The following is a 14286-nucleotide window of genomic DNA, read 5'->3' as shown; positions in this document are numbered from 1 at the left end:
CATAGGTGGGACAACCCGTGCTCTCTGAGTACGGACTTACAGCTTCCAGTTTGGGTTTAGGAGACAGCAATAAGGCTTTAAACTGTACTTGTTAATCAAGTTTATAGTGAGGGCTGCATCAGGTGACCTTTAACCATCCTTTAATGATGCTGCTACAGGCTAAAGCTGAGTGGAGGCTTCCCACTAAGCATCCATTCCCCCTCCATTCACTCCCCATACACTTATATATATTACCTTTGCATGTCTTAAACTTGTTTTTGTCCTGTTGTGCTCTTTATGCTTCTCTTTCCACTCCTCCCCATCACTTGTGGCAGATGGCTAACCCTCCATGAGTCTTCTGACAGAGGTCTTCCTTCCCACTGTCATTAAGTGCTGTCCTATAGGGGCTCATGTTATCAAAATATAAAACTTGTAATTAAAGTATGTGGTCCCCCTGCAATTGATCTGCCAAGTTTGAGGTAGATCAGATGAACAGGTAAAAAGATGAGAAGAACAGACAAACAGACATACGTGGATTTATTAGTGACATTATAAAACAAACCCAGCACTGTCTTGTCTGTTAAAAAGCATTTTTACACTGTCTGTTCTTTTGGTGTGAGCATTGTGGAGATTCCATTGCTTCAGTCAAAAATGTATTCTACTCTAGGTGCTCTTCACAAAACTGTACAGGCTTAAAACAGTTTAGTTTAAAAGCATTAAGCTCGAAGTGGTGGTAAATGTGCAAATCAGCTGTATTTAACAGAGGTCTGGATTCAGCACGAAGCTTGATTGGCTCTTGCTGGGGAAATGATATATGGAAAATGTGCCTTTATGCTACTTAATTAGCGTGCTCTGCAGTTATATCACCTCCTGTTTTCTCCTAACTGCAGTCTCCTCTGTCTGAAACTGTGCTTTCTGCTGTTAGACACAGCAAAGGTATTTCTTTTCCCGTCCCTAATATAATTTGACCCTTCACCTTTCATTGGCAGGTATACTCAACTTCTTGATGGTGGGCACAGAGTTGCGCTGGATAGATTGTTACGTTAAGGCTCTTATTTTCACATGATGGAACGTGCAGTCAACCGTGCAGCGTGCACAGGGAATGGTGAATGTGTCTGGTATTTTCATGGCCAGAGGTGCACCTGCAGCGCAGTTGGGAGTTTGATGGGATTAGGGGGAATACATTATCAGTGGGTGTGTGGGGAGCAGGCATCTGTCGTGGATAATCAAATCACCCCCCCATACCCCTCCCCTTCATCCCCTTTAAAAGCAGGGCACTCTTTTTAGAATGGAGGAGAGAGTCCAAACCACCTTATCCCAAGGGGGCAAAGAGAGAGCTGTCTTTTAGTCACATTCTGCTATCTTTATATGTGTGCAATAATTACAGCACCAGCAATAGCAAAGCAATTTCTTAAGACATTTAGCATGATTGCATAAACCCCATAAATCCCCATAAAAAATCCTGTTTCCGTGAGTCTTTGATTTTCCAGAGATAAAAAGTGTCTTCTTTTCTTCTCCTGCAACTATCAGATTTTACTGGTACACCCACAAGTCTTTACATAATTCATCACATCCATAGCCTGTCTCTGTTTGCTGCATCGGGAAAACCTGAAAGAAGGAGATGAAACATATGGTATTTTCTTGGCATTGATCATCTCATAGTTTTCCACTGGTGATATAATGTTGCTTGTATTTTGCAGATGAAAACAAACCAGAGAGAAGGAGGCACTGTTCACTTCACATTGTGCTGTGTGTGCATGTGTGTTTCCTCTTCTAAGGTAACCCATCCCAGCCCACCTCCCTCCATTATATGAGTCCGTACCAAATGAATGCATATGCCATGGCACTGAAAGCAGTGGGAGAAATTATCCAGGACTACGACAGCGATAAGCTCTTTCCTGCCTATGGCTTCGGTGCTAAGCTGCCCCCCGATGGCAAAATCTCCCACGCGTTCCCGCTGGTAAGAAACACACGCACGGTCTAAACGTAGAAAGCAAATATGCACAGTTCATCTGTGGCAGGTTGTGGTGGACCAGAAGACGCGGCTGTGACACCAGCTGTTTGTACAAGTTGAGAAGTTGGCTCATCTGCCTGCCAGCAGGAATCTCTCAGGGTCCGCTCCACTTCCTCCCGGCTCCCTCCCGATGGGACAAACCAATAAAAAATCAGTGGATCTGAAGCTGAAGTGAAGTACCTACCTGTGCTGTGAAAGTATTGATTTCTGCAGTCTTACAGAAGTGCTTCAACAGACATGACAACTGCAGGATTTTCAAAAAATTAGGAATACGTCTTAGAAATAACTACTACTTTTTAAAAAATGCATTTATTTCTCTTTGGTTCTATTGTTTTCTTTCTGTAACAATGTTTTTTGCACTTAACTGATCTCAGTTCTTATGATCCAGAGTGTTTTAGCTCTTTCAGGTTGAAGACCACAGGGACAATAAAGTCCTTTCCATAAAAAATGATTTTTTCCCCCAAAGACACTGCACTGAATGCAATCACCGCATATACAAAGTTGGCAAGGGGAATCTGGCTGATCAAAGTGATTTAACAATTGGCATTTTTATCCATATGCCTTTCGTCACGCTGGTTAAAACTGGTTAATAACGGGAACAGAGACCTGACAGTTTCCCATCTGTTTCCAACCATGCATTTTTGGATCATATGTCAAAAAACTAAAAAAACAACTGAAGTTCTTGGACCTTGTATCCACTGAAACAGCAGCGCGCTGGTGACGTTTACATATATGCCAGGATGGGAGAAGTGCAGATGGTTGTATGTATTATTTACTATGTTGCTGGTTGGAATGTTCCTGTTTAATATGACCGTTTGGAAGGAAAAGGACAAGAAAGTAGTTAGCATTTAAACATTTACAAAAAATGATGAGAGCGGATTAGCTAACATTTGCTAGCTCTTTAACACTGATCCATCTGCTGTTGGTTTCAGAGTGATTATAGTTAGTGTTGTGGAGTAGTAGTGACGAAGGAGTAGTATTTTGATGTCCACATAACATGTAACTCATCTCCAGTGTTAGTTAAAATATTCCATCACAAATAAAAAGGGTCACTTTTAAGAAGGAGGCATTGGTGCAGTTTGACCACTCAACTTGTATGACGAGGTTTGAAGAAGCGTGTTATATTCTCCACTGAATGTGTAGAATATAACACGCAGTGCCATGATTCCAGTTTCACAAGTCTCAGGCATCAAGTCTGGTAAAAAATGACTTGCAGGGAGTAAAAAAAAGGTTTCTTTTGCCCTTCTGGTTTCTTTAAAAATGTGACATAACGTGGAAACTTTGAATAGGAAATATCTATGCTCATGTTTCATGTCAATGAATGCTTCAAGGACAGAGGAAGAAAGTGCATTTCCTAACATTTCTATGTGTTTTTGAAACCTTTAAAACTGGTTACTTGCTGTTTGTGCCGGAGCTGGGCAGCTATGAGAGAAAGCAGCCAGTTGTTCAGTTTAAAGAGTGAAACTGACTGAGGCTGTAAATGTGTGTACTCTCTTTTTAAATGAGATTCATCACCCAGTGATGAATCTAATCACATTATAATCAGCTAAATGCAGATAGATTTGATATTATCAAAGCTGACAGCAGCATATCCAGTCTGTGTATAATATTTAATATACACTATATGTGCACTGCATACTTCATAAGTGCAATGTCTGCTGTTTGTTGCAGAATGGTGACAATGATAATCCAAACTGTGTGGGCATCGAGGGAGTCCTGGAGTCTTATTTTCAGAGCCTGAGGGCGGTGCAGCTGTATGGACCTACTAACTTTGCTCCTGTTATCAACAAAGTAGCAAAGTAAGTTTGAAGATGGATGTATGTGGTAAAATATTATATTTTTAAGTAGTTGGTGTACGTAGTTACATCAAATTCGTTTTTAATACTTTTGTGCCTATATCTTGATCATTTACAGGCCTTGTGATTGCCTTATATTACCTATAGGCAGAGTAATGTAGCAGGTTACAGATTTAGAGATTTAAAAATGTATATACACAGTGAAGGTAAGTCTATGTATGATTAGGTAGGTTACAGCCTCCCATCAGCTAATCATGTGGCACCAGAAAATAATATTTTAAAGAATATTTAAAATATTTAGTTTTTGTTGAGTCCACTGCAAAGAAAACTTCAGCTGTCAGCAACTATGTTAAATCTGAAGAAATTTTTTCATTTCAGTTACCATCCAATATTTTCAAAACTTCGCTTTTAAATTATTTCTGGACAAAATTGTATAATCCAAAATTGTCAGTTTGCCAGTTTCATAAGGTCGGCCACTCTATGAAAACTGTGGATTGTCTGTGTTAATTTTTTTCTTCGGCTGTTTAAAAAAAAGAAAAAAAAAGAAAAGAAAAGTAGTTAATCAATTTTTTTTTTAACAGTAAAAATTAAACTTCCAGTTAACACAGAGATAAACATAGTTTACAATTACACTTATTTTTCTTGTAACCTATACTGTGCACTGACTGTGAATCCAGGAGAAGACTAGGAATTTGAGTAGCCTTAAGATTAAATATATAAGTGCAAAGCTGTTTCTGAATGTTTGGATGTCAGAGGTTTGGAGAGGTAACAGCTGTGATAAGGAGTTAAATATAATCTTTTTTTTAAGTTTCTATTCTGTATCGTCCTGATAATAATAAAAAAAACTTTATAATCTGTTCCATTAAGTTGCAAAAAACAGTAAGTCTGGGCTCCTGGGCTTTGTAGCTCTATGGACACCTATTTGGTTCATTGTATGTATAATTTGTGCAGCATGGCATTTTATAAAGTTGGAAATGAGCCTGTTACACAGGGGAATTAAGAAAATCTGATATTCTGACATCTCCTGAATATACAAGAGAATCCTTAGTAAGTACCAGTACTGATCAACCTGATGTTTGGGTAGATAGGTACGTCACCCTGGTGTTATCTGAAGTCTGATAATAAGGTAACAACAGTGGGAATCTTTACAAAGACTAAACAAATGCTGATTAACTTATTGTCACTTTTCATCAATACTTTTTTATGACTTTGACACTCAAAAAGTAAAAGCACAGGAGACACAGGAAATGTATAAATCTTCTTTTTTTTAGTATTCCAGAATTTCAAGGTCAAGGCTCATCCACATCCTAATCTAGATTCTTTGTGCAAATAGCCGCTATATATCCTGCATCGTTATTTTTAAAGTGGTTCCTAGGTGGGTTACTAAAAAAACGGGAAAGAAAAAGATTGTGCTGCCACAGTAAATTGCATGTTTTTGCTCTGATTGTTAGAGCAGAACAGAATGTTGGATGTTAAAACTTACGTGCACTGAATGATCAGTTGTCATTTATGTATCCCACCCTGTGTTGGAACGCCACCTGCCAAGCAGCAGAAGGCATTAAAGTGGTGCTAAGAGAATATAAATAAAAAACTCACATACTCACAAAATCATCCTAGCAGTGTGCTACAATCCCATTTATTAACACCACACCCACACACAATTACACACAAAGGCACAGAAACAATGACTGACACAGATTGATACTGTTTTCATCAACACAAAACAGGGAAGTCAGTGGTGATAGATTCTTCCCTCTAACTGTAAATTCACAAACAGCAGGTAAAAAACACACGCAGACACATCCAGCTTGAAACTATCGAGTTAAGGTTGATCTTTAGCGATGTGAATACCTGCTTTTTTTCTTATCATGCCCCATGATGGACAGGGAATGAAGAGCAGTGGAAAAATGAGAAGTGCGGTTGCAGGATTTTATCTTTGAGGTGCTTGTTATTATCAAAGGGTTTCTGGCTCAGGGTTTTAGTTTTAGTTTGTTTGATGTAGAAGGATGGGTCGCTATGCTGTGTAGAACATATGAAGTCCACATTTTATTGCAGTAACTATATATAGTTTAAGTCTGTATTGTATCATAGCAAGGCAGACAAATAGCAGTCATTGTCAAGCATATTTTGCTAACATTATCCACCATAACATCCGGTCATATTAGGTGTCGGCAAAACTTAAGCATGTATTTTTTTTTGTTATAAATTCAATAGACATGTAGTTTATTAGTGTATCCCTTTGTAAGTGCAACAGAGCCTAGTCCACGTTAGCATTTACTTTAACATAAATAAAGTAGAGATTAAAATAGGAGCTAAAATGCCTTATTTCACACAGAGGATGAATTGAGGTCCAGGATAATATAAATGAAACTTTTTCTGTTTTTCTTTTAATTGTGAATCATCAGAAAATAAGACTTACACAGCCAATGGAGCTTCTTCTTTACTGAACAGATGAAAACTACTCCAGTAGGTTCAAGAAAAAAAAATATAAAGGTAGAAATGAGCACAAGCCAGTGTTCATTTCTAGAAATGTTAAATGTAAAACATTACTTAGTGTTTAGGAAAGTCACTGTAATCTTTTAATCTTGAATGACTTTTATACCCTGAGATGATTAGATACTGTCTTTGAAATCTGATTTGAAATAGATGTTGAAATTTCAGAATTCCACAATGGGGTGGCTGTGGCTGTTCAAGTGGCCTTTGTGTCCAGGCAAGCTGTGTGAAATTTGTAAATCTATTATCAGTTCAAAATGTGTAAAAAGAAATTTCTAAAGCTGACATTTTAAAGTTTAGTGTAATTTATGATTTCAATTCAAAATAATTTGGTCACATGGATGAAATGGAGAAACACTGCAGTTTCCTAAGGGACTAAGGCAAGCCTGTATCCAACAACAATAGTCAACATGGCAGTAAGACTGGATGACATGTTTTATGACAGAACGATCACTGTGACTTTGGTACTTTATAATTGATGGCTATTTTTGCATTTGAAAATTTAAATTTAGTTGTGTTTTTTTTGACAAAGCTTGAGTCAGTCTCATCTGCAGCTCATTGGCCAGAAAACAGACAGGCGTTCTTATGTTTTCTTTGCACAGGCAGATTATTAGCTTTAACTTATGTATTTCTGTGTGTGTGTCTATGTGTGTGCGTGGGTGTCCGTGTGTGTGGCTATGCACGTTCCCCAGCTGTGCAGCAGAGATTACAGATGGCTCTCAGTACTTTGTCCTGTTGATGATCACAGATGGAGTGATATCTGACATGGTCCAGACCAAAGAGGCTGTGGTCAATGTGAGTAAACAAACACCACATGTATACAACTCCCTTGCATGCATGTGTTAAAAAATAAAGCTGCAGGCGTACTGATGAATAACAGCCCTCTGTGACCCCACTGACTCTCCTGCGTGTGGGGTGAGGATAATGTTTTTACATTGTTTGGATAAAAGCGATTAGCATTCTGCGGTAAGAGCCTCCAAGTAAAGATTTTCATGAACGGAGGGGAGGTTTTTTTCATCTTTATTGACTTACTGTTTGAAGAGGTCAGTAATTTCAGTAACCCATCAAATTAATTTTTAAGCGATGTTTGGTTGGGTTCTGAGGTTTCTCAAAGCACACAGTGTAGAATATTAAAAGCAAGCTCTCTGTTATTGTCTTCATCCTAATTACCCATCACGCAGTGCAAAGTAAATTTCTCAGGTCATTACTTTAAATCACTAAATGTAGGCTGCTGCATCAGGTTAATAGCCTTACCCAAAACAAGATAAAACGTTTAACAAGTGTGAATCAACATTTAATCCTCTGCTTTTCACCCGAGGCTTTAAAAATCTAATGAGTTAATGTGGATCATCTTTCCTTTTGTCTGAACAGGCGGCATCGCTCCCTCTTTCCATTATCATCGTAGGTGTTGGGCCGGCTGAGTTTGATGGTAAGTGTTTGGGTATACTAACAGGGTCTATTACTTATTTTATAGCTAAATGTGAAGGTGGAAAAAAGTCCTATCCTGCCTGTTTCCATGTCACAGTAGATGACTTTCCATCCATGTTTTTATGCACATTTTCAATTTGCCCATAAAAATTGCAAAGAAGTTTTTGTGCCTCATAGAGGTGGATGAATGCTGACTCATTATGTGACAGATGACCAGCCCCTCAGCAGCTGAGCCCTGGTAATTTGCTGCATGTCGTCCCCCTTCTGCTCTTCCTCAACAGTTCCTGTCTGTCTTTACTATAAGATGCCTGAAAAAAGAAGCAAAACCCAACCAGTTATAAGCCTGTGACTGAAATCTGTATCAATCTGTCTCTTTGCTCCTCACCTATCTTTTTGTGCGATTGCTTCAGACTCACCATAAAAGCCCCATGACATTTGAGAGATTGTGAAAAAATGAGAGGCAGCCAGCAAGCTCTACCTACCGACCAATATTTCATAGGTTTTTTTTTTCTTGTTAGATAATGTGACAAAGGACTTCAGTTACTCTATCATTTCCTTTGGACAGCATTTTCTTGAGAAAGCTGTTTAGCCTCCTGGACATTAGGCTAAACAGAGCCGTAGCCTGGGTTTTAAATTTAATGAAGCATAAATCATGGAGAAAAATGTGCGTCCCAAATTTCAGTGCTAACCTCATTACACTCATACACTAATTTCCAAATTTTGCACTGTCATGTTTTTAAGGCCTGCTGTTAACAATGCCATCATCTACATCAACTGTTCATCAGTTACATCATCAGTGGCCTCGCCATTGTGTGGAACGTTACATAACATAAGCCTCATGTGAAAGAAATAGCACTCATCATAGCCACAGCAGGTTTATTTAACATGTTTCATATAGCTGTCTTTACTCCATGCACTCTACGTGCTGCTATTGTTTTGAGCATTTCTTACAGATAATGTCATAACAGTCATTGCTTTGGTCTGCTGAATGGTACGATGCCTGGTAGAACGCACAAGACTCCATTCTGTAGGTATCTGAAGAGATCAGAAGAGCTGTTCTTGATGCAGGACCTGCACCTATGAAATCACATCTTTCAAAAGTCTTTCACCCAGTCAGTTTTGTTGTCCTGCTAATTCTAGTGGATGTGCTGTTTCTTCTCAGCCTCATATGCACACATCCCAAAAGCACCAGCACACTCACTAACACATACATAATGTATGGGATCATGGCTCTTGAAACACTGGGGAGTTAGACCTCAACAGTTCCTCTTCTACATCTCTCCAGTAGCTATTACTGTGTCATGTGTCTGTGTCTCTATTCCTGTTCTCCTCTCTGCTGTAATGTAACTTTGAAAAAGAAAAAGCACATGTACAGCTATACAAAGATTTAACCTATTATTCTCAGTCTTAGTCTGTGTATAGATTTAGGCAGTTCTCAAATCTTCTCTCTCTAACTCTTGCATTAGTAAAAGTAGCGATTGTCCAATATTAGTTAGCTCCAAGTACAACATGACAAGCTCAGTTTTACTAGTGGCACTAGAGCAATTCAGAAACACCAGCACACAAAAATAAATGCAGGATTCAAAAGAGGACTATAAATCAAGCTTTGGTCTCATTTATAATGAGCTAAAGAGCCCTTACCTCCACAGACCTGAGCTTGAAGATAAGGCACTGGCAGCCCTCATGTCCTGACACATTTGCTGCTACAGCAACAGGAAATAACTCTTTCTCCATCTTCTCTGTCTTGGAAAAATAACTTTCTAGCCTCAGCTACAAAAGACAATGCACAGTGTTTTCCTTCCTCTCCCTTTTATGATGCACCCATAGCAGGTTGTGTTCAGTAGAGCTGCAGCTTGAATGACGTATGCTTGTGAATTGTATGTGGGTGTATAAATAGACACTGAAATACATCTAAACTGAATCAAACACTTAAGGGTTAGAAGTCACTCAGATACAGATTTCTTTTAACTGTTACATTTTCATATTCGATGCCTTTACATTCTGGTTCAGCTCAGTGTCGACCTCGGCCAAGAATTCTCTCATAAGTGTCTATACTGAATTCTGAACTATTTGGAAAATAAAAACAGCCTAATAATTGTTTTAATTCAGCTACACTAGAAGGTTTTTCGAGCATGACTTGGCTGTTTATGGTCATGCCAAAGCATCCCGGTCATATTTAAGTTTGATTAGACCACTTCGAAACCTTCTTTTTCTTCTTTATTAATTTCCAAGCTATTCAGAGGTAGAGATGCCGCCGTGTTAGGGATCGTTCTCCTGCTGTCCTTGATCACTTCAGCTTCACGGCATGAGCTAAAGTTCACACATTCTCCTTCAGGATTTTCTGGTAGAGAGCAGAATTCATGGTTCTGTCAATTACATCATGTTGTCCAGATCCTGAACAGCAGAGCGCCAGACCATCACACTGCCATCTTTAACTGCTGCCATTATGTTCTCTTTATGAAATCCTGTGTTAGATTTAAACCAGTGTAATGGGATACACGCTTTCCAACAAGTTCAGCTTTTGTCTCGTTAGAATTTTTCCCCAAAAGTCTTGGAGATCATCATGACTTTAAAGTTTTTTGGGGCAAAAAGTGAGAGCTCGATGAGAACACAAAGAAATGAGCCTCTGTGGTCTTTTCGGTCAGCAATTTTGTTTTCACTTTGGAAAGCTGCCATGGGCGCCATTTTTGCCCAGTCTCTTTCTTATTGTTGAATCATGAACACTAACCCTCACTTAGACAAATGATTTCTCGATTCTTTAAATAGTAATTGTGACTTCCTGGAAAAGTCATCAATGCTCTTGGAGTAATTTTGGTAGGCCAGCCACTCCTGGGAAAGTTTGCCACTATTCCAAGTTTTCTCCATTTGTGGCTAATGGTTCAAACCTTGGTTGCTGATGGCCCAAAGTCTGAGAAATGCGTGACAGTCTTAATGATTTTGTTTCTCTTTGTTTGTTTCTGTTTCTTTAGATCATGGCATGATGTGTTGCTGTGTGCTTCACTTTGTCAGACAGGTTCTATTTTAGTGATTTACTGATTCAGCAGCTCTAGTGGTATTAAGCCAGGCACCAGGCCTGGGTGTGGCTAGTGAAAGTGAACAAAACTTTTCAAAAATGTGGTTAATCTAAACTACCAACATAAAATCTTCCGTGCCGTGCATCTGCAGGATTTGCTCGTGTTTTCCACGGTTGCTGCAATGGCAACTCAAAATAGTAAAATAGTGTCTTCAATCTCATGACTCTCTGACCCGTTAATCTCAGTTAGTTCAGGAAAAATGGATTATAATTTGTTTCTTTGTGTTATTATTATTTTGTATTAGATTATTTAAATATGTCGTGGGTGCTTTTGCTGGCAGGCGCAGATTTTATGTCTGGGCCTAACGACCTTCTCGCCTCTTGTGGTGTTTTACTATTTTGCTGTAGCCCGTGATCCTTGAAAGACCAGCAAGTTGCCCGTCTCTGTAACAAGGTGGGCAAATGTGGTGTGGACACAAATAGTCACAGGCAGCCATTCTAAAAATTCACAGACACATGGAATGGGCAGTTTTATAGTTTCAAGATTCACTAAAAATTTGTTTTTCTACACTTGTGGATCTAAAATACATCTAAGTAGATATGGGCCAAATTTTCTGTATTTGGGGTTTGTGTATTTGGAGTTATTTGGGGAAAAATTAATCAAATTTAATGCTAAAACAGTGACATTTGTGGTATTTTTACAACACGTTCTCATCCCAACACGTAACATACCGACGCTATGTGACAAATCGTCGATATGTTACGCGTTCGGAGGCATGAGAGCCGTTCAGAATGAATCTATACATGTAAATGTGTTTTATGTTCTGATCATGAATCGCTTTGGAAGACACTATCTGATAGGGTTAAAGTTAGGGTTAAGGTTAAGGTTAGGGTTAGGGCTGGAATGGACGGCTGGAGCCTCTGCTTTAAGCGCATTACCACCGCAAGCGGCATTCTATATTTGAGAATCTGGAGCGCCTCATATGGACGCGGAAGGGTACATTTAGCGTTACTATGAGACACCTTGGGCCGTGACAAATCGTAGGTATGTTAGGCGTTGGGAAATAGAATGCTCTGTATTTTTGCTGGTGTCAAATGTCAAAACAGGTCAAATTTGACCAGTACACTAGGTAAGGATCAAATCTCTAATTATATTTAACAGTGTCTCCACAAAACAAGCAACATTTAAAAAAACCAAAACACTAATAACAGTAGATTCGGTTTTCTTGAAACAAAATAACAAAAAAGTCAGACGTTTTTATGTCAGCCTCCATTTTTTCAGTTTTTCTGTTTATATGTAATGTCAAAAACAAAGTATCCAATAGTGAGAAAATAATATTTACCTTTGGTTTTACTCCAAAGAAGGCATTTATTGAGTTAAAAGTTAATATTTATCACCAAAATGCACATAATAAAAGGAGTAGGAAGAAGTTGATTTAGTGGTTATTTTCTGTCACTGAGATTTTGTTTATTTTGTTTGAGCACATGTGTGTATGTGTACATATGTCGCATGTGTATGCAGTGTGTAAATGTGTATGCGTATATATATAATTGAGCAAGATCTTTCCACAAGCACGGTGCACAGAATAAATCTGCTCCAAACACATTTAATAAAATTCAACGAGCCTGACTTTGGAAAGGCACAAAGATGTGGTGTTTTATCTGACAAGCAGCACTTGAATTTTGCTTGTCTTGATGGAACTCAAACAGGAATAGCAGCTGTGTCATAATTGGTTCTTTATGTACACCAGCTCTTTGTGCCCCCTCCTGAGAGAATGGCTGAGGAAAGTCAATGGAATCAAGTGTGCAAGCAGCTTACAGCCCACAAATCAATGAATGACTTTTCAGTGGGAACTGTTTGCGTGTGTGAGTGTGTTACTGCTCAACAGGGTGTGACAACCTAAAGTCTCCTCATTATGTTGGACGGCCCATCATTTTCTACTTGTTTAAGGAATCGAATGCTGGGATTGGTGGTGAAAGTACTCAGGCGTGCTGGGAGGTCGCGAGGTCAAACTGGCTTAATAGAACCTCAGAGTGTGGATCTGCTAGCTGCTGCACACGCTATGAACATGGTGTTATTTGGCTGCACGATGACAACCACTTAGTAACTAGAAAAGTTGATATCAAGTTCTTAATTGCAATACAGTGAATATTTTCTTGCTTTGTTCTTATTTATATAGAGACAACATCACTATTGTCCCTGTTATATTCCCTTAAAAGAAAGTAAGGAGCACATAGATGGTTAATGTTTACCATGCTTTGGTGGCTGTAGCTCCGGAGGTAGAGCAAGTTATCTACTAATTAGACGGCTGCTATTTTGACTCCTGGCTGCTCCAGTCTGCATGCTAAATATCCTTGGTTGAGACACTAACCCCAGGTTGTTCTCTGATCCATCCATTGGAGTGAATGTGTGTGAATGTTAGATAGAAGAAACTTAAACATAGAAAAAAGTGAATGTGTGAACGAGACACATTATGTAAAGTTCTTGGATTGCTCAGGTAAAGTAGAAAAGACCCAGTCCTTTTACCATTTATCATGCTACTTCCAGCTCCTGATTTCCACCCCGGCTCTTGATGTTCCTGCTTTTCATGTCATTGGCTGAGATCTTAGTCCTGCAGTGGATGGTAGTCTGTATAAGTTGACTGAAGCTGCACTTCAAGGCCTTTGGCCATTTTGGTTGTCAGAGCACGATGTGTTAATGAGTGTGTGCCTTTAGTCTTTGCTTTGTTTGCCAGTTTTTGTTAAGTTTCTTATGTTTCTCTTTCTGTTTTGTTCATTCTGATTGAACTCGATTCATCTTTTGTTTCTCTGCCTTCAGTTACAGTGACCAGAGAACGCTTTTAAAGGAGAGCTGCCATTTTCTTTTGATATTCTCCTGTTTTTCTTTGGTTTATAGGGAGTTTTCTGATGACTACGTCAATCAATTAATCAAGGTTTTATTTTAAGTTAGTGTTTGCTTTGTTGCTTTGACTCTCCCTGAAATGAGCTCATTCTTCCCATATGGAAAAGAAATAGTAAAAACTTATAAAAGACTTGCATAAGATGTGGCCTACTTCATATAGTGAATCATATAAGGCTTATATGATTTACTCATGAAAGTGGCCACTTTGTCATTGCTTTCATATATTGTTTTAGTAAGTATCCAAAACATACAAGTTTCATTTATATAATTTTTCAAGGGATCTTATATCTGTTTTCACTCTTGTATGCTTTTCATACAAGTTTCACACAAGACAGATACAAACTTTATAAGATTTATATATATCTTTTCTATATGGGTTTCTAGTAATATGTTACTTCTCTTACCCCCAAACCTAACTGGAAATGCAACAACAACAGTGACTCTTTGTCTAAAGTGTGTGTTATATCATTGTAGCACAACCAGTTTTGATGTTTCCATTATTTTTAGTTATGTCATTAATGGATTGGGCTGAATCTTCTTATTTTGGCTGTCCAGTCCCTTTGCAGTTATCCCAATAGGTTAATAATTATTCTCCAAAATGAGTTGTGTGTTTTAGTTTTTTAAATCTCATAAGTGAGAAGGTTTCATTTGTTGATAATGT

At 38.5% G+C, this 14286-nt stretch overlaps 1 protein-coding gene across 1 annotated transcript in view; it reads left to right on the top strand.

Annotated features, from left to right (window-relative positions):
* cpne9 (copine family member IX) overlaps nucleotides 1-14286 on the top strand; it is a 101607-nt gene that overhangs the window by 73945 nt on the left and 13376 nt on the right. Inside the window, exons 15-18 of the mRNA XM_013273713.2 lie at nucleotides 1758-1939; nucleotides 3665-3792; nucleotides 6975-7077; nucleotides 7654-7711. Of these exons, the coding sequence (XP_013129167.1) occupies nucleotides 1758-1939; nucleotides 3665-3792; nucleotides 6975-7077; nucleotides 7654-7711 (471 nt within the window). The remainder of the gene's footprint in view (nucleotides 1-1757; nucleotides 1940-3664; nucleotides 3793-6974; nucleotides 7078-7653; nucleotides 7712-14286) is intronic.

Source organism: Oreochromis niloticus, linkage group LG20 (genome assembly GCF_001858045.2).
Source record: "Oreochromis niloticus isolate F11D_XX linkage group LG20, O_niloticus_UMD_NMBU, whole genome shotgun sequence".
In the NCBI taxonomy this organism is placed as follows: domain Eukaryota; kingdom Metazoa; phylum Chordata; class Actinopteri; order Cichliformes; family Cichlidae; genus Oreochromis; species Oreochromis niloticus.
This window is presented reverse-complemented; position numbering and strand designations above follow the sequence as displayed.